Genomic DNA, 25,844 nt, shown 5'->3' with positions numbered 1-25,844 from the left:
CAAGGTCAGAATTGTTGCTTCTATATCAACCAAATGGCTGTGCATAGACAGTGAATCATACCATTAGCAGGATTTCACCATTCCTGCCTGTTCTTGAGGGGGATGATGACGACACTTCAAGAATGGAGGAAGTAGATTAAGAGACTGTTTAAGGCACTATTTAACGTTTAACAGTTTTATACTTGTCTCTTAAATTTCAGTACTGGTACACATAGCTTGTCTTTAGGTTTTAATGTTGGCTTCAATAAGTACTCACAATATTTTCTATCTCTGTTTTTTATTTGGTTAAATGAAGAACTTCATTTCTACTGAAAATATGTATTTATTGTATACCATTTTTTGCCATCCAGTGCTATTTTTGTATTATAATTTTGAATAAAATTAATCAAAATAAAGTCCATGTGTATTATTTGTATAGTATGCAAACTACCACTGAACCACAAAATGCACAGAGCAAAGTGCTATGATTTCTTAACCCAACATTTCCACTGTCAGATCCATATTAAATGTCACATTTATGACATCTGACAATATGACCTTTTCTAGATCCAAAGTCAGCTTTTTTGTCACATATAAAACCTATTTAAACAGTTTTGCAAGGGTTTGTGATTGTTAACAAAAAAATCAGCCTAAAATAATAAAAATAATTCTCGCCTTTAATAAATAAGTTCTGCCTTTCAGCCAAAATACTATTTGAATAGACTACAGAAGCGTTCTGAATTCATATTCTAATATGCTCAACAGTAGTAGCAGCTGTGAAGAATGTAAATGGTTTCCTAGGATTCTGTAATCAGAGGCTAAAAGTTTTAGCCTGACATTGTCATACTACTCAAAATTCTAGTCAGAATATGAAACTTCCAGAACAGAACTTCCCGACCTCAAATGGTGTGGGTGGGGCTAAGTTTGGCTGGCATTCAGGCTATAAAAGTTTAACAGCACAGATATGTAAGGCAACATCGGAAGAGACAGACATCCCTGTCTGTCATACATTTTGTACCATACTGTACATGATGTCTGTATATGTCTTTGCTCCATATTGTACATTTTACACCATACCGTTCGAACATGTCCGACTTAATAAGATTAAGACTTGCCCATCACAAAGCTCAATGATTTCTTCCCCAAGTGATAATTCAATGAAACTGAATTTTATTTCAGTTATTTAATGTCAGTTCACCACATATACAGTATAAGCTATTACATAATTTTGCCATTGGTGTTGTATGACTCACTAACCACTAGATGGTGGTAAATGATTTCATTCCAGATGGGTCAAGCCAATCCCTCTTCAGTTTGAGTTGCTATTCACAGCTACCCCAAGGGAAAATTCTAGAAACATCTCATGCACCCCATATCTGGTGCGTCTGAATGAATGCAAAAATGAATTTATGCAATACAACATGCCCTTTGGTACTGATATTAGTACATTCTATCATGTCTCTATCATCCGTCCGGGTTTTACAGCACTTTGAAGCCTAACTTTTTTTTTTAAAAAGTGCTATATAAAAATAGTATCATTATTATTAATATATTGTTATTATTATCATTGTATCCTATCATCTAGATATACAAGAATCAACCCTTTGGAATAACCTACCACTCCACATCCGTAGTGCCCCCTCGCTGGATAGGTTCAAAAATCACCTAAGATATTATCATTATTATTATTATTATTATTATTATTATTATTATTATTATTATTATTATTATTATACCCGTACCCCTTATGGTGCAGCCAACATATTATGTATCCAACCACATTTAAATGTATTTAATAGTAAATTCTACCATACTCTGTTTATTCTATCACGTTCAAGAATAATAAAAAAACAAAATCAGAATTCATCAAAAAATGAACAGCAAGGCACACGTTTCAAAGTTCCAAGTATCTTTATTAAGAGTAGATCAATAAAACATAATTTAGCCAAAGCTTTCCATGTTGCAGTAAAGGACCTGTTCCTGGCATTAGCTCATTATGCAATCCTATGTGCATTTGCAGTGAGAGTATGAGGGATGTATGTGTGTATGTATATATATATATATATATATATATATATATATATATATATATATATATATATATATATATATATATATATATATATATAGATAGATAGATAGATAGATAGATAGATATATAAAATATATTATAGGTCACATAGCGATATTATCATACTCTTTCAGCAGGACGTAGTGTTTTGCTTTTTTTATATCAAAAGTGGCAATGCAAAGAGTGGTTGTTAATGCCCCCTACAAGACAGCATATTGGTTTATATTGTCATACCCTACGTTCACTTCAAATATGGTATGGAGATTTCTTTAAATAGATTATGGTGTTGATTATTTTCCTTATTAGGATAATTTGCATATTTTTAAAAAATACAACCTGTTACATTTAAAAAAAAAAACATTGATGTTGGCCAAACATATCATAAAAAAGAAGCTGAACTAGAATATTTGTGTGTACAAAGTTTAGGCAGCACCTACAGTATATGATGATGTTGGCAATAAAGCAGAATATCCTAATTTTAAAATGCTAGAGACCAACGTGTGTAATTCCTTGGTGGTTTTTGGTTGGGGGTAGATTGAGGATGAGAGGGAGGCTAGGGGGCCCAGGGGCTCCAGTTTAGTCTTGTTCTAACATCCCCCCACCCCCCACCACAACCTTGACCTTGCAACGGCAGAAACAAACAAATAGAAGGGGGGGGGGGGGGGACGACGAAAAGACGAATGAACCTCACTCGAGCTTGAGGAGCTCCACGTCAAAGATGAGGGTGGCGTTGGGCGGGATGACACCTGGGTGACCTGTGGCGCCGTATGCCATGTCTGGGGTACAGGTGATCTTCGCTCTCTGACCCAAGCTCATCTGGAGCGGGACGGAGATCAGCGTGAAAAAAAAACAACAACAAAACAAATTTTCAATCAAATAGTATAATAAATCCTACATATAGAATACAGTATAGTCTTGGCATAATCTCTACTAGTCTAATCTTCTACTGAGTTTAGCAACCTAATCATGACTTTTCTACAAATCATTCATAGCTCATAACTTGTACAATTAAAAGGTTTAATAGCCTTATCATTAATCTAATTTCAGATGACTAATCAGTCAAATGCCCAGTGATTCTTAGGTTCTCTCAAATGAAAGTTCTGACTTTTTCCAATTCCGATTTTCTAGAACATGAGGTTGACAACATTCGTTGCATAATCCATTAAAAGTGAGGTCCATAATTCTAATTCTAATTCTAATTATGTGAATGACTCAACATGCGTCTCTGGCTGTCCATTCAGGGCCTGTGTTTAAAAACTTCAGGTGTTTACACACAGTCTCGACTCTGTAAATAGGAAATAAACATCGGCTTGCAGCCCATCAATGTACTTCAAGAGCACAGAGGGGAGGGATGTAATTTGGTTGACCCTTGTACTCAAATATAAACAACCTTTAAACAAGCCAGAACTAAATTGTGGACCCCTATCTGGAAGCTTGGTAAAAAAGAAAGGTATCCGATGACAAAATGACATTTCACACAAACAAGGAAAACATAACAACAGTGTCTGTTTGTGGTTTGAGTGGCAAGAGACTACAGATAGGGGCAGAAACAATGGAAAAACAGATAAACCTGCGCGACTCCTTCCTCCCAGCCTTTGATAACCTCCTGCCGGCCGATCTTGAACTTGAAGGGCTTGTTTCTGTCTCGGGAAGAGTCAAACTTCTTCCCATTCTGCAGCATACCTACCAATAAAAAAACAGAAACATTCCACTGGTGTGAATGTTAAGAATACTACACATTGTCCTTCTCCTTTAGGCCATACATTTACAGTCAGTTACAGTTTTTTGGATGTTTTTATCCAGTGATATGATGTAAAAAAATAGTTTAGAAAAACATAATTACAGCCATTAAATAATAATAAACACAAAACATAACATTGAAAAAAAAATGAACATAATTTGAGTTGATGTAAGCTGTTTTTTTATTGCTACGATCTGGCTTGTTAATCAAGCTATTGTATAGTGGGTATAGCACTGTAATTGACCTTCATATCTTTACCTGCAACATTGTTCATTCATATCTTTACCTGCAACATGTTTTTTTTTCTTTAGTAAAAACTATAAGTAATTTCCTCTGTACCAAAGGAGCCTTTACAGTACATTGGTATTCAAATAGAAAACCGCAGACTACTGTTGGTACACTAGCAAGGGCACAAACAAAGTTGCTCATTGTGTAATTTAAATGAAACTCAAAATCGTGGCTGGTCTCCTCACTTAGACCTACACTATCAGAAGACATCACAGCAAAGACTGCAACCACAGACTGCGGCTGTAATTCACACGTAAAGCGCTGCCAATGTAAATTGATGCACTGATTCTAATGGAATTTTATCGGTAACAATATAATAGAGTCAGTGTTGTAGTCAAGTCACTATGCCTCGAGTCCGAGTTCAGGTTCGAGTCCCCAGTGTTCAAGTCCGAGTCAAGTCCAAGTCATTGAAAAAAATCCAAGTCAAGTCCGAGTCGAGTCCACTACTCATCCGAGTCAAGTCACTATTGATCCACGTCGAGTCCGAGTCGAGTCCCTATTGATCAAGTCGAGTCCAAGTCCAGCACTAAAGTAAGCATAGCCTACATGTTGTTCCATTTTTCCCCATTGCTGATGAAATCCTTAAAAGCAAAACGGACAATCTTCTGTCTCCAAGCAGGGGTGCCATCACTTGTGTGAAAGTAGTATTGCCAAATTTCTTGCCAAACCTAATGTAATGTAATGTATTTATTATATCGGAGAGAATACCATACCATAGCCATACCATAGCCTATAGGCCTACTCATAATAAATTAGCAATCTACATCCCAATCACACAGGCCATTGTCACATTATACTGTTACTGACTGCTGACAATTGTATAGGCAGTGTTGTAGAAGTTCATACTTCACAAGAGCTAGATGGACGTTGGAGTAGGCCTATTTTGTAAGAGGTAGTGTGGATCATAAAAGGGCCTCCCCCGGGCATTTTTTAAAAATTCTGGCTGTTAAATAGCTTACACAATTTTAGCGCAGTTTGGGAGGGACATAAACAGAGCAGGGCCCGTCTTGGTAGCTTCTTTCTGACTCCCGTGACGTGAACACTGGCTACCTGCAACTGCATAATGTTATCACTTCACTGACAGTATGGAGACATATTTCTCGTCAACAATAGAGATGAAAACTAGCTTTCGGTTAACGGAGATATAGATAATCTGCCTAATTAATTTATTTGCGCAACAGGCCACATTCTACGTTCATTTCAGCGAGATGAGTGAAATAAATGTTTTTTTTTTTTTTTTAAAGCTGCCATCGCCATAGGCTACTATTTGCTACGATATTCACCTGTTAGAAATATAACAAGTTGCTATTTCCTTTTTTTTTTCGTGCAGAGGATTAGGCTATCAAATCGCTCGTTTGAACAGTAATTCGTGGTTTTAGTTGTTTCTGGCCTACCCACGAGAGGTTTAGTTTGTCAGTTTCACTTGCGCCGACACGTAGGTCTACATTGACACTCTACATGGACACTCTAGGCAATTTAATGTTATGCTTCTATATTTTATGACACCAAAATTAAGAAGTATGCTATATCTTGATCGGGAAAACTTTCAGTTTATTTTTCTTTCATCCGATAATAGCCTGCTGCAAATTAACTGACAGAAGCACGGCAGGGCACGCCCCAAATGAAAATGAATGAATGGAACCTCGCTTCTCGCGTCAGTCAGGAAAAACACTGTTCACCAAGTCACGATGATCAGCTATCCAGCAGCAGTGTGTGATGTTTAGCCAGGGGCTGAGTGTAATCTTAGGTAATGTCATGTCATGTATGAGAACTAATATTGCCTGGCAATACTACATTGAAATAGCGGCGGCCATGTCTCCAGGCATTTTGGTGTTAACGTTAGTTTGCTTTGCATGTGAACATGATGTGACTTGCATAGCCTACTATGATACGAAGCAGTAGCCTAACATTCCCTTGAACTAAAATTAGTATTACATATAATTTAGATATTAAAATCATATAGCAAATTGACATACTACAATTATAGCCTTATGATATATTACAAAAAAAAGTCGAGTCCTCGACGAGTCATCGCGAGTGCGAATGCACGAGTCCGAGTCCAAGTTCGAGTCATTCAGTGCTCAAGTCCAAGTCAAGTCACGAATCTCTAAATTTAGCTAATGACTCGGACTCGAGTTCGAGTCTTGGACTCGAGAACTACAACACTGAATAGAGTCAAACCGGCGACTGAAAAACGCTTATAAACAGCTCTGGTGAAAATTCTACACCATCATTAGATGTCACAAAGACTGACTGACACAACCACAGACTGTACCCAACCCAGTGCATCAACTACTATCAGAATGGCCAGCAACCACAGCAGCACGCCAACGCACCTCTTTTCTTCAAGGACTAGGGACAAGATAACTGGGCATATCTTTAACATTGACAATATTAACACAGGATTTTCTACAAAGATTATACAAACTAATACAAACTAACCATCACTTACCATGGCCTTAAACAACAAGACTGAATAACTGATATGCCCTTTGGTGTCAATATCCAACGCCATTTAGTGCTAAGACAGTAACCAGTCAGTCAAAAAATGACTAAAAGGGTCATGATCCTACCCGATCAACAATAGTAGATAGTAGGGTTGTAACAATACCGAACTAAAACCGAAATTGTGATACAAACATCCATAATCTCATATCCAATCTGAGAAGGCAGAAAGGCAATACACCCCCCTCTCCAAACCCCAGCAGCACATTATAATACATATAAAACACAAAATTACTGATCTATTTCACCGTTTACTGATATACTCCCCCACCCAAAAAAACCCTGAGGTATAAACTGAACTGTGGTTCAAATACTGAGGTGGTGTATCATTACACCCCTATCACATAGTGATAATATAAAGCAGTCCAGGCACACATTGGCAATTTCAGAAACGTCATTCTCTGCAAATTTACAGAAAGCACTGTAGTACAGGGGTTTTCAACAGATTGTAAACTAGGGACCACCGTTCTGACTAATTACGAAACCCCAGGACCACCACTGAATAAAAATACTGATTCCCACATTGCAACTGCATTACTGAATCCATTGGTCAGGGACCACCAGCAATGTCTTCATGGACCACAAGTGGGCCACGGACCACTGGTTGAAAACCCCTGCTGTAGTGCATTCGCCAGGCCAGTCGATGGCACTGTGAGGGTGCAGAGGCGTCACATTAATTCATGATGAAGAGACAAAAACATTACAATTTAAGCAGTCGCGTGAGATAAGCAGACTACGGAAAATTCAAATTTTCAATTCAACTGTAAAACTAATAAAGTTCATCTTCAGGGTATGTGACTGCTATATATGTGGAAATGCTTTTACGTATTGCATTAGGTCTGGTGTAGAGCAAGTTACACTGGAAAAATTAACATGTGTCAGTCATAGGTTGTAGTAAGCTATGTTTAAGTAAGTTAAGCTAACGGTATGCTTCTAACTAAGCCACAAAAGGCTGATACTGCATGCACAGAAATAATGACGGGGAAAAGTAAAACATTTTAATATGACAAACAAATGGTTTGGTTTGTTCTGACAAGCAGAATGTCAGGTTGAGTGTGGAGGCTGGGTTCAGGGGTGGCGCTATACAGTCATTGAAAATGCCAGCTTTGCTGTCCACACGGCAACCCGGTTTCAAAAAATATCCGCCACCTAAACTTCCGGGGTCGTAAATATCGGCCACCTAAACTGCCGGGTCGTATGGACGCAAGGCCTAACAGATAAAAAACATTACCGATTTTAAAAAACAGTGTTGTGTGGATGGGCACTTCGTGTGGACGCAAAGTTTTTTTTTACCGGTGTCGTTAAGTGTGAAAGCGTTAATAAAAGATATACCTTGGTTTTGGTGTGGACGTGGCCTCAGTGTAGCATCATAATGAGTTAGAGGTCGTTATTGTAAGGTAAAATAACTGCATTGTGTTGCTTTGAACATAGAGACGTGTCTGACATGTGTATGTGTAATTGTAAACTCCTGCTCCTCATACTTTGCTTCTGATACACGTATGTGCATGTAGAACTTATGAAGGGGACTCAAGACACATACACACATTCAGCCTCTCGCTGGTGAGTACCCGACATGAGCACAATCGAGCATGTATGCTCTGAGCTACAGTACTCTCTCCATCTCTCCTCCAACATGGTGGCTATCCTGAGGAAAGTATTAGCATTTATGGACGATAGCATCCACACTTAGCCTATTGGTTGCCTATCCACAGAACTATATAAATATGTCATCTGTGGGAGGAGGATACCATGGTAGCTACATTATTTTGCCCACACACCAGTTTAAATGTGTTAAAACATGTTGCACAAAAATCCTTTTTAGTTTCTTTTTTAAATAGTTTTTTTAGAGGTACAGGAAAACTGCTAAGTGCTTGCATCCTTTCACATGATAGCCAAGTAAGAGATTGCTAAAAATTCACACACACACATCGGATGACGTAACTTTACATGCCCTTTGGCTACACTGATCAGACTATTGTTCCCCTTTTCCCATTTCCCTCTCAAACTAGTCCAGGAAATTTACTTTCAAGTCTGACAGACCTTCAAACACCAGGAAGCAGACAGGACAGTACTAACAAGAGATCCAACTCCAGGCGGGCCTGGCTGAGGGGAGAACAAGGGTCCGGGTCTGTTTTCTTTTTTTTTTCAGAATCAGAATCGGTGGTTGCTTCTGAGCCTCCGTGACCCAAATGAACAAAAGGAATGTGAAACATGAAACATTGGCCTAATTCGCCGGATTATTCTGGAGGTTTTAACTAGGTCGCCTCTCGCCTCCATCAACACTACAGGGAGAAGGAGAGAAAAAGAGAGTGGGAGAGAAAGAGAAGGAGAGAGAGAGAGAGAGAGCGAGCATGGGGGGCAGTTAGGGACATCAACGAATGGCCACTTACAAAGTCTACTTAAGGATGCTGGACTCACAAGCTTTGAATAAACAGGGCCGGCACTTGTACCTCCTAAGGTTGCCTGGAGGCTGGTCCCCTTTAGCTACCACTCTCACATCTTCAATCTGAGTCAGAGCATAAAAACTGCTCAAGGATTACCAGGCTTGAGCCAAATTCAGAATTTTAGAATTGGCCTCCATTCAATTCATGAATTGGAATTTGAATTAAGGAAGTTGAATTGGAATGGAATGACAGGAAGTGGAATTAAATTCATGGCAATTCAAAGAAATTCCAGTCACACAACAGAAAGAATGTGTATTGCTGGGGGAAAACACCTCCTGTTAATGTAATGTATTATGTACAAGTAGTTCAAATTCATTTTATTTATAGAATATGTAATACAATCATATCTGACATACTGTAAAGCTTCATTGGTAACCACACTTAAATTATGCATATGAATTTCAATTCTACTTCCTTTAATTTAAATTCGACATCCTTTTTTTAACCTCAAATCAAATTCAATTCAAAAGCAACAATTTAATTGGAATTGGAGTCATTCTCAATTCAATTCTGAATTCTGCACAACCCAGAAGGATACTAACATTTTGGTGCCCACTTCATAAGATGCAATATTATGCATTGCATTATACATGCAATAATGTCCAGTCAGTAACAAAACAGTAAACTACAGGCAGCTCAATCCCAGAATAACATCATGTTATTCATCTGAATCATTATCACTTACAGTAGGAGTGCTTCCCACAGAATTGGATTAAATTTGTGGCGGTAGCTGACTTTGACAACGGGGGGGGGGGGGGCTTCGTACTTCTCCTTTTGACTTTTGGAAAACACTTTTCCATTTACATCGGGATTTTGCAAACATTCAGTGTCAGAGTCAATAAAATGAGACCTAAGTAGACTAAGCATGCTAAATTCGACATCCAAACAGTATTCTAACGTTAGCTTTGAGACACTGTATGATTTCATAACTTAACTTAGTTTAGTCTCTTCAATGTAGCCTACTATGTTGTGATAAGACCTTAGCAGAGTTCACTTCAATGCAGCAGTTTTGAACAAATTTGCGCAGCATGGTCACGATGCTAAGCGGATTTAATAGCAATTAAGCCAGACGTCTTCTATGCAATGCTTCTATATGGCAACAACAATCCTTCAACAATCGTGAATATTCTGTTACATGCACATGCAGAGGAGGGGCAGCTGGCTACAAGAGAGAGCGGGGCGGGGCAAGGAAAGGCTGCGTGCGTAAAAAGCGCAGCTCAATGGCAATGCAAGGATTTGACCTTATATTTAATTTAAATTAAATTAAATTTAACATAAAATATTCATCTGTGGCGGCCGATTTTTATTTCGTGGCGCCCCGCCACAGATTAGTCAATGTATGGGAAACACTGTGTAGAGCTGAAACGATTACTCGAGTACATTGATTACAAAAAATGATTGAGGAAAATTCTCTGCTTGTTCTACTCTGCTCTGTCCGTAAAAGGCAGAGAATATTCAAAGTTTCGGGATAACTTAAAAAAGAAGACAAGCTGCAAAGCAGAAAAATGGCTTTGCAGTAGCATAGTAGCCTACTGTACTTTACTGTAAGGTGGTTATTTGGTAAATGCTGCAGATGCACAAATATACATAAAACAGGCATTAATTTACTTTGAAGTGACTAGGGCTAGTTTACAGCATAACATTTGTTGTGCATATTAATAAATTGCACTTCATAACGCAAAATATTTTTTATCCGATTAATCAATTAATCGATGAAATAATTGCTAGGATACTCGATTCCAAAAAGATTCAATAGCTGGAGCCCTGTTAGCAGATTATTTGTAATTATGTTCTTATCCAGAGTGACTAACCGTGCAGTATGCACAAACTACAGGGACATCTCTGCAGAGGTTAATTGCCACAGATGTTCAGTTGGGCGAATCAAAGGACTTTTTAAACTTCATCTTCAGGGAAAGCCTAAGCATTTTGTGATGCCATTTCTAATGCATAGCTCTCATCATCTGTTCTGACTGAAGTGTCCTTCTGAGCATTATACCACATGCAGGCATCAAAGACTGTTCAGCTTGTGTAAGAGATTTGAGGCTTCGAGATGCAACATGGCCTCTGGGAGTCTATCAAAGAAACAGCAGAGGGGGTGGTTTGCGTTTTTACCATCAAGGCAGAATATTCAAGCCTCTTCTGTCAGGATTTTATAGCTATTATTCTGAATACCACATTTAATCCTATTTTGCACAGGGTTCACTAGTGCATGCTGTTTTTGGCATATTGCATATTGGGCTTTGTGGTGTCAACTAAGAACAGCTGGTAAATAATGTTCTCTCAATTTGTCGAATACACAGTCCAAATTCTACCGAGTCCCTAAATTATCACATTTTCACAGGCCAAGTGTTACCATGCAGACATTGTAAAAAAAATTGGTTAAGGCCTTTAAAAAAAATGTTCAATATCCACACCGAAGAAATTGTCATCATGCTGACATTTAAACTACAAATCATTAGGCCTTTGTTTGAGAAGAGTGATATAATGATATAACTAGCTTGCTAAAATGACTGTATAACGGTTTTATGATCACAGGTTGTGTGTTTGTGTGGCCTTATCTTACACCCAGCGCAAAGTGTGACTCCAGGCTTGTTCTTATCTTACACCCAAAATTCAGTGATGAATTTTTCGCCATGCACTCCTCTTTAGTAAAACATTGCACCCAGGGGTGTGTCAATTAACGAAGCAGGTGTGGTCTGGCGCATGATTAAAAAAATCGCTATCTTACGCCTCTAAAAATCGTTACGCCACTGACCAAGGAAATCCTGGTCTAAAGCGAAAGGCGCATATAGCACAGCTGAAGACGCACTGTTACGAGATGTAAATAGCCCTTAGTAACAAGTCCCAAACAACTCGTATGGAGGATAAATATCCTTAGGAATTTTAGTCGTTCAAACATTATTGGGGTATCAGAAGCCAGACGCATTGTTCAAAAGGATTGTTCTTGTCTGGTCTGGTTGTGGTCGCCGGCAACCTGGGTTCGATTCCCGCCCTGTAGTCCTTTCCGAAACCCACCCCGACTCGCTCTCCGACTCGCTTCCTGTCATTCTCCACTGTCTTGTCTCATTAAAGGCCAAAATATACTTAAAAGAAATTATATAAAAAAAAACTTTGCATCTCTGACTAGGCGTTTTTATAACACCACTTTGCTCGCTTGCTCGAACATGGCCACTAGCTGAGAGAGCATCAGAGAAAAGAGTGATGATTCAAGAACTGTACTCCGATTTTCTCGTGCCCTCTCTCCCCTCTCTATACTTAGAAGGCCACAGGCTTCCAAGAAAGCACCCTCGCACTCATATGAGCCCAGTGGGATGCAGGCCAGTTAAACGAGCAGTTTGGTCATCCAGAGCAGAGATAACTGTCTGCTCTCTCTCTCTCTATTTCTTCTTTCCATCTCTCTCTGACCTCACAAGTCAAAGGGATGATTATGGGTTTATGCGTATTAAGTAATTATATAAATGTGCTTATCAACTATTAATATTTCTCACAGGTGTATCTACATGAAAGGGGACTAGCACGGGGGAGAGGGACATGTTTTGGGGGTAGGGGGCAGAGGGGGCATCCTCACCCTAAAGGTGAAAAAGCCTGGGATTAGTAACTGAGAGGAGCATCAGCAAGTGATAAACTATTGCGTGGCATACTACAGCCGACCCAGGGAGGATTACTAAAGAGACATTCCCAGACGGAGGGCATTATAGTGGCTCTGGGCCGCAGTTGTTGCATGTTGCACTCCAGATGACTGCACTGCCAACCGGTGCTAAACTCAGAACCACCCCCTCCCCCCGGCCACTCCACCAAAGTCACTGTGGACTTCTGAAAGGGCATAGTAGTGAGACTTTGATTACATGAAAACATAACGGTAAACTCATTAGCAACTCACAACACCAGTGCATTGTCAGCTGCACTGTTGCCCTGAAGTTAAGCAGGGAGTTAGTGATTCCAAGTCAATATGCTTTCTTTCGTTCAGCTAATATATCCTCACAGTCCGCTGGCTATCCATTCATATCCATAAATTCTGCTGAATTTTTTTTTTTTTTCAGTGTAAAACGAACGTATGTATCGTTTGTTACCCCTGCTGCTATGTGAAAATAAATAAGCAAAAAAGAAACAATTTTGGAGTGAGACCAATCCTTGATTTTTTTGTTTTTCAGAACAAGGCTTGAGGACAATGATCTGGCATGGTGTGCTGGTATGGTAGGGAGTAGTGTATGTTACAGGAGTCATCATTCATTTCGGGTGTTAGTCAGGAGCTGTGTTCTCACTTCCTCTCTTTTCACTGTGATTCTGTTTTGCAGAGCCATCGTGTGAGTCACCTATCCCTCCCTTGTGTTCTCTCTCTCCCCCCTTACTCTCTTTCTCTTTTTTACTTTTCTTTCTGTGGGCTGTATTTTGGGTCACCAGCGCATGGGCCTAATACTCGTTATTCACCCGCGCAAAGTTGAATTCGGTATTTTGCACGTTTATTTTTTTAAGCATTGCGCCCAGGGGTGTGGCAATTAACAACCTAGGGAGGGGCCTAGCGCGTTGTCTAAAAATCGCTATCATACACCACCTAAACCTGGTCAGAAGTCAATGGCGAGTTGTTCATATGCTATTTTAAGAGCGCATGTCACCAGTCATATTGGCAGGTGCACGCACCATCCTTCTATCATTCATGAACGCATGAACCAGCGCACGTCCATGCAAAGCATTACAAATTGCACGATTACAATGGGAAACATAATTAGAACAAAGATATTACGAAATACTGTACATCTCATAATGAGTAGTTATTCACCATCATTTGCAAATTGGTAATGACAGTTAAAAGTTAAAAGAGACGAGAGACACGTATGGAGCACAGCTGAAGACGCACTGTCACGAGATATAAGCAACTCCTCTGCAGGATAAATGTTGTTTATTCAGTCATTTGAGCAATATTAGGGTAAGTGTTGCTTTTTCCAGCCTATGTTTTCGGTGGTAACCCATTGTCAGTCAATAGTGAAAGTAACTGCATATAACTTAAGAATGATTTAAGAATGACTATTCTATACGGTCTCGCAAGCAGCCTCCTTCAAATGCGCCTTTGAATGCCAAAATACCAATGCATTTATTTGACATATCGCGCGTTGCGCCGTTAAAGGGAATGACAGATGTCATTCTCATTGGTTTAAAATGATGTTACGCCCCAAACACACCCATATGACTGATTAAAAGACCTAGGAACACCTTGTTACGCCATGCGCTCCACTTTTGATAGCGAAACCCCTCCCAATGTGAACTGGACATCCTACAAAATTTGAATAGACTTTTGACGAGTGACGAGTGACACTCTCTCATTCCATACTTCCCTCTTTTCACACTCTCTCTTTCACGCTCTTGTTCCATAACTCAATTCTCTCACTCTCTCTTCTCCATACCTCTCTACCTCCTTTCACTGTCTCACACTCTCTTTCCAAACCTCCCTCCCTCTCTCGTTACCACTCTCCCTCCTTTCAGTGTTTCTCTCTCACTGTCTCCTTGCTCATCTCTTTCTCGGCCCTCTTTATTCTCTCCCTTACATTCGCTCGGGTCTAAATTAGTTTGACGTAAATAATTGAAGTCCAGTGCCTTCCTGCCGGCCATGGACCCCTATCTCTCTTTCTCTCTCTACCCCACTGCCCTCCCAGTTGAGCTCAAAGACAGGGCCGTCCACACAGTCACATCTGCGTTGGGAGCGTGAGTCGAGCCGAGGGCAGGCGGCACGCTATTTTTAACTTCTCGTTTACTGTATCTGTCTCGCAGGCCTGCCAATCCCGCCGGCCTGCCTTCACTGCCTGGACTTCCCTACCACCCAAATGTAATCAGATAGCGCACGAAAGCGATCTCTGCCCATGGCAGCCTCCCATAGACATGTTAGCACATTACAGTGCCTTTAATATGCTCTATGTGTGTGTCGTTCGAGTGTCTGAAAAAAATAAGAAACGACTAAGGGCAGTCAGAGAGCATTGGCAAACAAACCATTACACAGACTAACCACCAAATGGCAACAAAAACATGAACTCCTTGGTGGAGTTAAAGATGAGGAAGTGGCCATCCGAGGCTTCAACAATTCAATAAGTCCAGTGAAGTTGTTTAAATGCGGGGAAGAGAAAGCGCGTGGTGATCACGGCACAAGCACAAACAACTGACTTGGCCACGGTGCTTTCCAAGTGCGGGTGCTGATTGCAAGTGAGGCTGCAGCAGGATAATAGGATGACTGTTTGAGTAAGGACAAGGCTGATGTCAAAGGCTGCATACAGCGCAAAACACGCCAGATGGTTAATGATCATACTTGCATGTCTGGCCTCTAAAAATACATACTCTGACGGCCACTTAATTCCATTCATGCAATTAGTCCCTCTTTGCTAAATTTAACCTCGCTCAACTGCAGTCTGCTGCTGCAGTCCCCGAGCAGGGTCCCTGTGCAGGGCTGCACACACTTTTGAGCAAGTGCTAAAAGCTGTCAGAGAAGGCTGCACAGTCCTATCCCTTTCTTTCTTCTCTTCTCTATCTCTTCCCTCACTCCACTCGACCTTGTTCACTCATTGAGAGCATCTACTTGACGCAAGGAGGTTTTGACACACTTGTATAGCAAAATGTGTTGAGACTTTTTTTTAATGGCATACCATGTGCTTCAAGTAGAACCACACAGTCCACATAGCTTGCTTAGACTGAACCCTGTGATCGTTGCATTTACCACTGTTTCAACATAATTTCAAAATCTTTCCTTGACTTTTCAATGGCTTTCCTTGGCCTGCAAGTACAAAATTGCTTACGTTACGCCTCAGGTTGGGGCCAAACATGAAATGTGACTTAAACAACAAGATTGTTTTCTCCCCCTCCATTCAATGTCTATTTGAAACAGCCCCAAGGGTCCCCTCACTACACTTCAATCTGTACTTACACCCCACAGTGATGCAAAGCCCCTCATCCAACTGCATGACAAATATGGCTACACTTCTACACAGCTGTCAGTCGGACACACACCAAGCATGTCTGGCGAGAAACACCCCATTTGGGAACCAAATGCCACAGAGAGTCAGTGGAACACATGATGTCAGCGTGATTAGATTTCGTCACTTATTTTAAATGAACAAGGGCAGAAGAATGGGGTGGTGGGTGGCTGACATCACCGGCGTGACGCCAAATCCCCAGTTGTTGGGTGTCTGGAAACGTGAAGCCAAGCCGAGATGAGATGTGCCCTGGCACCCATAATGCCTTGGGAGCACTCTGCTGCGGTCAGTACCATCAATCACAAAGGGGTCTGGCTGTGCAAGAGAGGCTCTCACTTATTATTAGAGTTTACCATTTTTATTTATAGAGCTGACAGAAACAGAGGTGCACCAGAGGCTTCCTCCTAACACCACAAATAGGACTGGCGGGAAAGCGTGAGCTATCTGTCCATTGAGGGTTTAGGCTAGGCTGTGACTGTTGGACACGTCGGTGCCGTTACTATTTAAAGGGCCCTATTATGCTTTTCCATTTTCCCCCTTTTTCCTATAGTGTTTTATATAGCTTTTTGTGTATATGAATGATCCAGAGTGCCACTCTCTCAAAGAAGCCAATTTTACAAACATCGTCCAACATAAATTCTGCTCAAAACATTGCGCCGCATCACGCACAACACTGTTTCACTCACATCCAGGAAATGTAAAGCACCATGGAGGTATACCACAGCAGTAGCGACTCAGAAAAGAGCTCAGCTCATCTAGCTCGGTGGTGTTTTATTCCCCCAACGTCATCTTCCAGTCACCACTGCCACCGCTGACTTAAAGGCACCTATTCCTAAACCTAACCCCAACCCTAACCATAACCCATGCCTAACCCTAGTGCCTTCCAGGCAGCACTGCCTTGAAGACAATGTTGGGGGCATAAAACACCAAGAAACGCTCAGCTAATTGCTGTCTTGACACCTTGCCCTCAAGCTTCTTTATAAGCATCTTTGATTGTGTGGCATTTGAGCTTCTAAAGACTGTGAATGGCTCTCTTATTCCAGGCCTTTTCCCAGCCTCTCTTAAGACTGCAGTTATCAAACCCCTCATAAAAAAAGACTACAACTAATAAGACTATCAACTACAGACCCATCTCAAACCTCCCCTTTATAGGCAAAGTTATAGACCCTTTCAACAATAAAAACAAAAACAAAATCAATGCTTGAGCGTTCTATTTGGTTCCCAATCTACTTCCTCTGCATTAAGATAACATATGGAATGTTAAAACGGAAGCCTTGTAGGGCCAACTATGATGCTGATAATGGAACTCTCTTGAAAGGGTCTATTGAGAAGTTATTGATTGAAGTCAATAACTATTTAAATACAAATATTTGGTAATAAAAATGAATTATTAAAAATAAATACCAACACCACAGTACCGAAACTGCACTGGTAAAGGTATTGGTAAATGATATCCGCCTGAATACAGACTCAGGTAAAACAACTGTCCTGGTAATGTTAGACCTTAGTGCAGCTTTCGATACGGTTGATCATGTATTACTGTACTGTACTAGAACGCTGTGTAGCGCTTTCTGATACTGTCCTTGGTCCGATGGTTTAAGTCTTATTTAGATCACAGAGAGTATTTTGTTTCTATTGGTACTTATGTATCTGAGAAGCGTACTATGTCATATGGGGTGCCACTAGGGCTGAAACGATTCATCGAGTTACTCGAATAACTCGATTACAAAAATTACTCGAGGCAAAAACCCTGCCTCGAAGCCTCGTTAAATTCCTATGATGCGCACTATACTCTACATAAAACAGATATTTACTTTGATGTCAGTTCTAGATTACAGCATGAAACTGGTTGTGCATATTAATACATTAAATTGCTTTCCCTCTTCTCCCTCCCAACACTTCACAACATAGTATGGACAGCTTTGTTTGCCCAGCTCATGCACAAGAGGTTGCAATTTTACAGAGAGCATTTTGAACATTATTTAATTGTTGGCACTGGCACTTATAAACACTAAATGGGTAAATTGCAATAAATGGGCTCAGTTTTGGAGGCAAATGTTGGAGTTAGAATAAATACCTCTGTGACAATTGCTTGATCAGTTTACAGCAATGTCATTTTCGTTATGCATTATTTGTTTTGGTCGTTTAAAAATGCAAAAAAAAAATTATCCGATTAATCGATCAATAAAGTGCTAGATTAATCGATTACAAAAATAATTGATAGCTGCAGCCCTAGGTGCCACAGGGATCCATTCTTGGGCCACTCTTATTTAACTTGTACATGCTCCCCCTTGGTGAAATATTTCAAGAGTACAAGAGTGCATATCTAGCTATGCAGAGGACACACAGGTCTACCTTGCATTGTCCTATTGACTTCTTATGTCTTTGTCTTGAAAAAGTAAATACCTGGACGCAGCAGAATTTTTTACAACTTAATCAGAGCAAGACTGAGATTATTCTATTTGGTAACAAAGAGGCTAGAACACAAATAGGTGCTTACTTAGAATCTAAAGCACTTACAACTAGGACTCAAGTAAAAAACATGGGAGTCATCTTAGATGGGGACCTGACTATGAATGATCACATCAAAAGCATGACTAAATCAGCATTCTGGCATCTCAGAAACATAGCTAAAATCAAAGATTTTGTTTCTAGACAGGACTTAGAAAAGCTTATTCAGGCTTTCATCCTGTAGAGTACATTATTGTAATAGTCTCCTAACTGGCCTCCCAAAGAAGTCCATTTGACAGATTCAATTAATCGAAAACGCTGCTGCTAGACTATTAACCAAGACTAAAAAGAGAGATCACATTATACCCATTCTTAAATCTTTACATTGGCTCCCAGTTAATTTCAGAATTGATTTCAAGGTTCTACTCCTGGACTTGGTCCCAAATATTTTTCTGAAATGCTTTCCCAATATACACCTGGTAGAGAGATCTACTGAAACTTGCCAATTAATAGTCCCCAGAGCTAAAACCAAGCAAGGAGAAATAGCATTTAGCTATTATGCCACACAGTGCTGGAATCAGTCAAGTTAAGATAAAAGCATCCGCACAATTATGGCATACCCATAATTGTGAGTCAGTTTCACATTACAAGAGATGATGAAGAGATCTCAATCAGGATGTGAGGCGCCTCACTTCTTCATCATTTCCCGGTAATGCATCCACACACACCACTTTTCAGACAAAAGAGACAAAGAGGTCTCCTCCAGGAAAAGGATGCTTTTACAGTAATCCATACACAGAACATTTTGGCAAATACTTGGCACTCAGAATTCAATACATAAAACAGTGCAGCATTGCCAAATGAAATGCAACACAGAGCATCAAGCCAGCATCACGGAGAGCTGGTGAATGATAATCTACCCACCAGACTGCATGTGCTTTTCATTTAACCTCCACCCAGAGAGCTTTGCATTGCTTGGGATTATGGCTAATGCTAACCATAAGTTCACACAGAGGCCTCATTCTCTTATAAAATGCTTAATGACAACAGCTGTGTGGACAGAACTGCATGCTTCCTGGTGAGAGGTTGAACGCTAGCGCTAGCAGCATCTCAGCTAATAGGGTCAGCTCTGCCGCAGATCTCCACAGTCCAGCTCTGCAAAGCTCAATATAGGGCTGCGGAATTTTAACTTTGACTGGGGAGAAGCATAGTTGCAACACTCAGTAGTTAGAAGTTGGAATCAATCTGTACCTTACCTGAAGAAAGCCATGTTTTTTTTTTTTGTTTGTTTTTTTAAGATGTTGCAAGAGTAATATAAGGGGATTCACACTGTTCCAAAGACAACTAAGTCGAACTAATTTAGTCTAATGGCCATGTTAATTTATATTTTGACACATAGTGACACAAAGACAACTGGTGACAAAGCACAGCACCAGGAAGATTTCATCCATTCAGAGAGGGGACACCCTCACATCTGAGACCATCCTAATTATCTTCCACTAGAACAAAAACAGGAAGACCTGGTGCACATTTGCAGGCTCACTGTGCATTCAGTTGCTAATGCATCTTATCGGTTGGGTAGGTCACACCCGCAAAAATAGGCAGCACGATCATGTTAAAACTACATAGATTTCAAACTATGTGCTTACAATCACAGACCTGCGTTCTAAAATGAAAAGACTATAGAACCAGGAGGGCACTGGGAGAGCGCAGGCATCCGCCAAGGCCAAATTCCCGATCTTGGAATGTGAATGACAGTGAAAAATAATTTGTGGATATGGCACGTGATTCTTACACTATGTCCCAACAGGATCTGAGCGATCTGATGTTATCTGTCTACACTGAATCCATTAAATATGCCCTTCTATTGCATCACATTTCTCATTCCAAATTGCAGAGCAAAGCGAGCGACGGAAAGAAAATAGAAACCGGGCGTCCGACAAAAGTTCTCTCAAAACGTCACGTTGCATCGCACTGCTCGCGTCGCTTGCAGTCAAGACAGTCCAACTGAAAACAATGTAATTAAACTGATTTTATCGCTAATGTTCGCTCGCATCACGTCCGGTTAGGACATGGTGTTTTAATGGAATGGATTCATGGAATGGATTCGTTATTGGCTCATGCTACACTCTTCCACAAAAGATTTATGTAAATTGTGAGTGAAATCATTGCTTAACCCTTCTGACAAAAGATCATATGCACCCAAAAACATAACCTCCATGGTGGATGTAATGCAATGCTATCTCATGAGATTAATTATTGGTTTCAGAATGGAGTAAAGCAAGGGTTCTCAACTTTTTGGTTCGAAAAGACCCCTAGTAAGGGACAACAAGTTGTGGCCCGGTTCACAATCCTGTATTTTTTGCCAGGTGTCAAGTTAATGGTAGTTAATGGTATTTCAATGCTGCACTGCAGATTATTATGACCGCCGCGCAGCGAAGCGGCGGTCATATAGGTTTAGTCAGATTTTTTATGTAACCCCACATGGATAGCATGGAACCTCCTGTTTTCGTTTTGATCTGTAGCCCCCCCGCTGGACTGGACCCCCCGAAAGGAGGGTAGGGCAGACACAGTTTTCTGTGAATATCTCGAGAACCGTAGGGTTTAGGAGGACCATTTTTTTTTTGTATGTTGATCTCAAAGGGCCATGTCAACCCATTCCATAACCACTCATTTCATGTATAGAGCCACCTAGTTAAACACAAAGAAGTAAAAATGAGGTGTTGTAATCGCAGGTATCTGTGACCCAACATAGTCAAAACTGCACGAAATTGGAAGTGTAGGATCATTATGACACCCTCTGAATGCACGCCAAGTTTCGTGGAATTCCGTTCATGGGGGGGCCACACAATAAATTAATTTATGTTACTATACACCAACTGGCCTGTAGGTGGCCGGAGACAGTTTTCTGTAAATATCTCGAGAACCGTAGGGCCTAGGAGGTCCACCTTTTTTTTGTATGTCTTAAGGGGCATGTCAACCTATCCCATTACCACTGTATAGCGCCACCTAGTTAAAAATTAAAAAGCAAAACATTAGGTGTTTTCATCACAATATCTCTGGCTGACATGGTCAAAACTGCACGAAATTGAAAGTGTAGGATCATTATGACACCCTCCGAATGCATGCCAAGTTTCGTGGACTTTCGTTCATGGGGGGCCTTACAATAAAATAATGTATGTGTACATTTAGTGACCGTACACCAACAAGGATTCCCGGGACACTGAAAGACCGGGGTACACGAAACTTGGTGGGCATGTAACCCCACATGGATAGCATGGAACCATCGCTTTTCGTTTTGATCTGTAGCCCCCCCGCTGGACTGGACCCCCCGAAAGGAGGGTAGGGCAGACAAAGTTTTCTGTGAATATCTTAAGAACCGTAGGGCCTAGGATGACCAATTTTTTGCGTATGTTTGCCTCCAGGGGTCATGTAAACCCATTCCATATGCACACATGTGCATAAACAGATACACACGCACACACATACATTCACAGTAATCCTACAGTACGTATGACACATACTCACACAGTAGACATATATACGCATGCATGCACATGCACACACACACAGGCACATAAACAGGCAAACACACACATGCACGCACACACAAACCCACCCACACACACATAAACATAAACATGAACACGCACACATGCACACAATGATATGTGAATTATGAACAGGCAAGATGGGGGTGGGGTTGTATAAAATGTATATTACATGTGAAATCTATGAACTAATCATGTTTTGGTACTTGTTGTCTAGCAGATACCAGTGAGAATTGAGTGTGCATAATGCAATTCAGTGAGACAGTTAGAATCATACATGCCTTTCAGCGTATACTTATTATTGATATATTGTGTACCACTCTGCGGTACATCTAGTTCTTCCTGTTATACTTATGTTATACTATGTTATTTTGTATTATTTATTCATTTTGGTACATTTTTAAGATTATCTCTTGTATTTTATGCGACGTATATTCTTGTCTTTTTTGTTTTCTTTTTTGTCGATGGCAATGTCATTGACTGATTAGTCAAAACTAATCTAATCAAATCTATTAGGCCATGTATAATGGACCTTCCATTGCACTGTGGAAGTCATATAAATCTCTGCACATTTGTTTCCATTAGATTATCCCTACGGAATATCTTTTGATAATTTCATCATAAGGTCCCACTGTGTTCTCACCTTGCTTCCTTACAATAACAATACATTAAAGACATAGGGGGTACTTCAAACAGATCAGATCTAGGCATGGAAACAACAAACCATCAAAACACTCTGTTGGACTTCATGACAGTCAACTTGTCAGGTGTCCATCTGTTTTGGGATACACTGCCTGGATGTCTCTCATACCACGCTTGGCTGCAGGGACATTGCATTTAGGGAGAGGACTGACTTACATTTAACAAGCTCTTGCACCTGTGAATTTCTATCCCTCACCTTCTCCGCCGAGGCCGTAAATAATGGCCATGCCAATTATAAATGCCTACTGGAACATTTATGTTTTGGAACATCTAGATGTATTTATCAAAACAAACTTAAAGCACGGAACCCGCACTACATACATCTATATACTTCGCCTTATTTCCGTAGATTTGACTAATGCAATTTGCAGCAGCAAAAGCCTACTGCACATGTATGCACTATATATTCTATCCCTGAGCCTTGAACTCATGATCTCTTCTTGTTTTCAACTGAACCACAGATGTTGTGCAGTAAGCATCACAGAGAAACAAGTTACAGGACTGGTAATGTTATCATGGTGCAAAGGTGCAGCTCTATCGTAAGTCTGAACTATTTGGTGAGTACTTGTGTCCAATACGACTTTTGGAGAGAAAAAAACTAGGCACAACCCTCAAACACACTGGCAGTGCAAAGGGAGAGTGGGTGGGGTGGAGAAAGTATTAAACTGAGACGGAATGCTGGTATCCACATCCTGTTTCCTGTCTCCCTGCTCGGCTCTCTGGGAGACATAGAGGCTCCATGATAATGTCCATATGAGCAAGGGTGGGGAAAGCTCTCTCATCTCATCTAGCTTTTGCAAAAGAATCAGACTTTTTTATCGGAATCAGAACCACTCGTGTTAGCGTACCTATGTAATGGACGACACATGTCTGCCCCTTCTTTGGAAAGGTTCTTCCTGTAAAACAAAGGCAGAGGAGAAAGCAGTGAGTCACAAAACGTGGAAATATTAGAGGTCTGGTATAAGATTAGATAAGATTCTGGTATGAAGTAACACCACAAGCAAATTCAGAGCTGGTCAGAAATGTGAACCTACAGTATCAAGGTATTGGTGTAGCTAGCATGTCCCTAATCATTCATAGGTTCACCATGGCAACATGGCTGATGCAACTGTTGTTGCAGGTCTAACTCCAGTACTGGGTCACAGAAATTGCAGCTAGGCTTTTAAACACTTGCTCAGACAGCAAAGCTCTCTGAAATGGTTGTCTGAAGGCTGGTATTTTAAACTGTTGAAGTTGCAAGGCAGCTTACACAGCTATGATAAGGACTGCCGTCTAAGTACATCACTTTAAATATAAAATCTCCCCCCTCTCTCTGCTCACTGGAGTGAGAGTGCCCTGCTGCTCTTTCAATCATCCGATCTGCTCACATCTTAAGGAATGTATGCTACACTATACAGAGGAGGGGGTGGGATAGAGTAACACTCAAGAAGCTGCAAGTTCATTAAGGAGACAGAGACATAACATGTTAACTATCTACTTTGACTTAAGCAATGCACATTGCATGATTTGAGGCTTGTAAAAATCTGACGCAATTTGGACAAGGTGCATAACACGTAAAAAAAAGCCTGTTACTGTGATTTTAACCGATGAATGCACTTGCAATGATATGGCCCTTACGCTGTGAATTCAGTGCCGTTAATTAGCTGAGCTTAGAATGCAGTTTCTACTGCTTCGCTGAATTCTTGTAAAATTAATGCTAACGTTACATCATCATATCAAGTGTTCTGGGTCGCAGATTTGTTGTCTGGTCCATGGCCTAGAATCTAGATGACCAAATACCCTTCCGATATACAGCCAGGTTCCTTGTTATTCTGCATTATAATTTACTGGTAGTAGCCTACCAGATACTAACAAATTCAGCTTCTCATTGGTTTAACTACGCTAGCGTTAATTAATTAATAAACACAATGTTGCCACCTATGTTAACCAGCTGTGCCAGGTCTGATGTTTTATCTATTTTAACTGTATATAGAAGAATATTAAGACCATTAGTAACTCGTTAATAACTGTTTTATAACTGTTGATTGTAGTTCATGTGTTATCGCTAACGTTAAGTTATAGTAGCTAGCTAACGTTAACATTTAACTACCAAACACAAATGAATGAAACAATCCTTGGTTGTGAGCTTACGTTACTAGCAGTTATCTAATGTTACAGAAAGATACACATAATTGATAGTGCTATCCTTTCAACAGTGTGACATTTGAGGACTTTGTCGTAACAATGTAGTGCTGCGGTTACAGATGTGTGTTAATTAAATAACGGCGTTAGCTCTTGTTTGTAGACATAACGTTACATAGTGAGAGGCGTAACCGTTAAATTAACGTAAGTTAACGATAACTAGGAGCAATGTTAATGTTAACGACACCCCTTTTAGGAATATTAGGTTTATCTGGCTAGTTAGGTCAATGGAGTGGCAGACATTAATACAAATCTGTGAAGTACTTCAACCCAACCCAATTAGCCCAAAGTGGCTTGAAGCTCGCCGGTTTGCTAGCATGTTGGCTGTGCTCCGACTAGCCAAAAACTATGCAGCCAGGCAGCTATCGACCAGCATAGACAATTTGGCTAGCTTGCAGTAAAATTGTACCCAACAGCGGTCTCCTCAGATTAAATGAATCACGTCTCAGGAAATTGCAGCGACAAACGCAGCTTCGCGCAGTTACTCACCATCTCCTGGAGATATTGTTTCAACTTCCACACCCATTATGGTAAAGCGTCGGTTCCTTGACCATAAAATACAGTAGTAGGCTAGCTCCCACGCTAGTGATTTGGCCGGAGACCCCAGCTACAGTGGTACCGAACACTCCGCCCACACAGCTTTGTCTAATCACCCACTGGCCCAACAGAAGGGGGGGCACTCTACAGCTGACATTAGGAAACAAACCCTCCCTCCATTAACTGTCCAAGTAGCCAGGGGCATCTCTCCTCAGCTAGGGTCTATCATTCTTTGTTTCTCATGGTCTATGGCTATTTCTTTTCAGAAGAAGGGTGGTCTTCAAACTGGGTAGATGATCAGAAAACTCTGATTTAAAAACACGCTCCGTTACGTTGATAATCCCAATTTATTACCACAGGTGCAGAGCCTACGCCAGCATACGAATGCCGAAATGTTTATATCACAATTTAATATATAAGGTACATATATATATATATATA

At 40.5% G+C, this 25,844-nt stretch overlaps 1 protein-coding gene across 1 annotated transcript; it reads right to left on the bottom strand.

The window, feature by feature from the left end:
* Nucleotides 1-2,639: 2,639 nt before the first annotated feature.
* fkbp1b (FKBP prolyl isomerase 1B) lies at nucleotides 2,640-25,522 on the bottom strand. Its single transcript, XM_042096298.1, has 4 exons — nucleotides 25,356-25,522; nucleotides 23,534-23,581; nucleotides 3,621-3,733; nucleotides 2,640-2,866 (listed from the first exon to the last, which is right to left on the bottom strand). Exons 1-4 carry the CDS (start codon nucleotides 25,390-25,392, stop codon nucleotides 2,738-2,740), a joined length of 327 nt encoding a protein of 108 aa, XP_041952232.1. The 5' UTR covers nucleotides 25,393-25,522; the 3' UTR covers nucleotides 2,640-2,737.
* Between the last annotated feature and the right edge of the window lie 322 nt (nucleotides 25,523-25,844).

Source organism: Alosa sapidissima, chromosome 6 (genome assembly GCF_018492685.1).
Source record: "Alosa sapidissima isolate fAloSap1 chromosome 6, fAloSap1.pri, whole genome shotgun sequence".
Lineage (NCBI taxonomy): Eukaryota > Metazoa > Chordata > Actinopteri > Clupeiformes > Clupeidae > Alosa > Alosa sapidissima.
This window is presented reverse-complemented; position numbering and strand designations above follow the sequence as displayed.

Coding starts and splice junctions, on each gene's coding strand:
- fkbp1b (XM_042096298.1), bottom strand. CDS start 25,392: ATGGGTGTGGAAGTTGAAACAATATCTCCAGGAGATG. Junction 23,582..25,355: donor AACAATATCTCCAGGAGATG/GTGAGTAACTGC, acceptor TTTGTTTTACAG/GAAGAACCTTTCCAAAGAAG. Junction 3,734..23,533: donor ATGTGTCGTCCATTACATAG/GTACGCTAACAC, acceptor TTTTATTGGTAG/GTATGCTGCAGAATGGGAAG.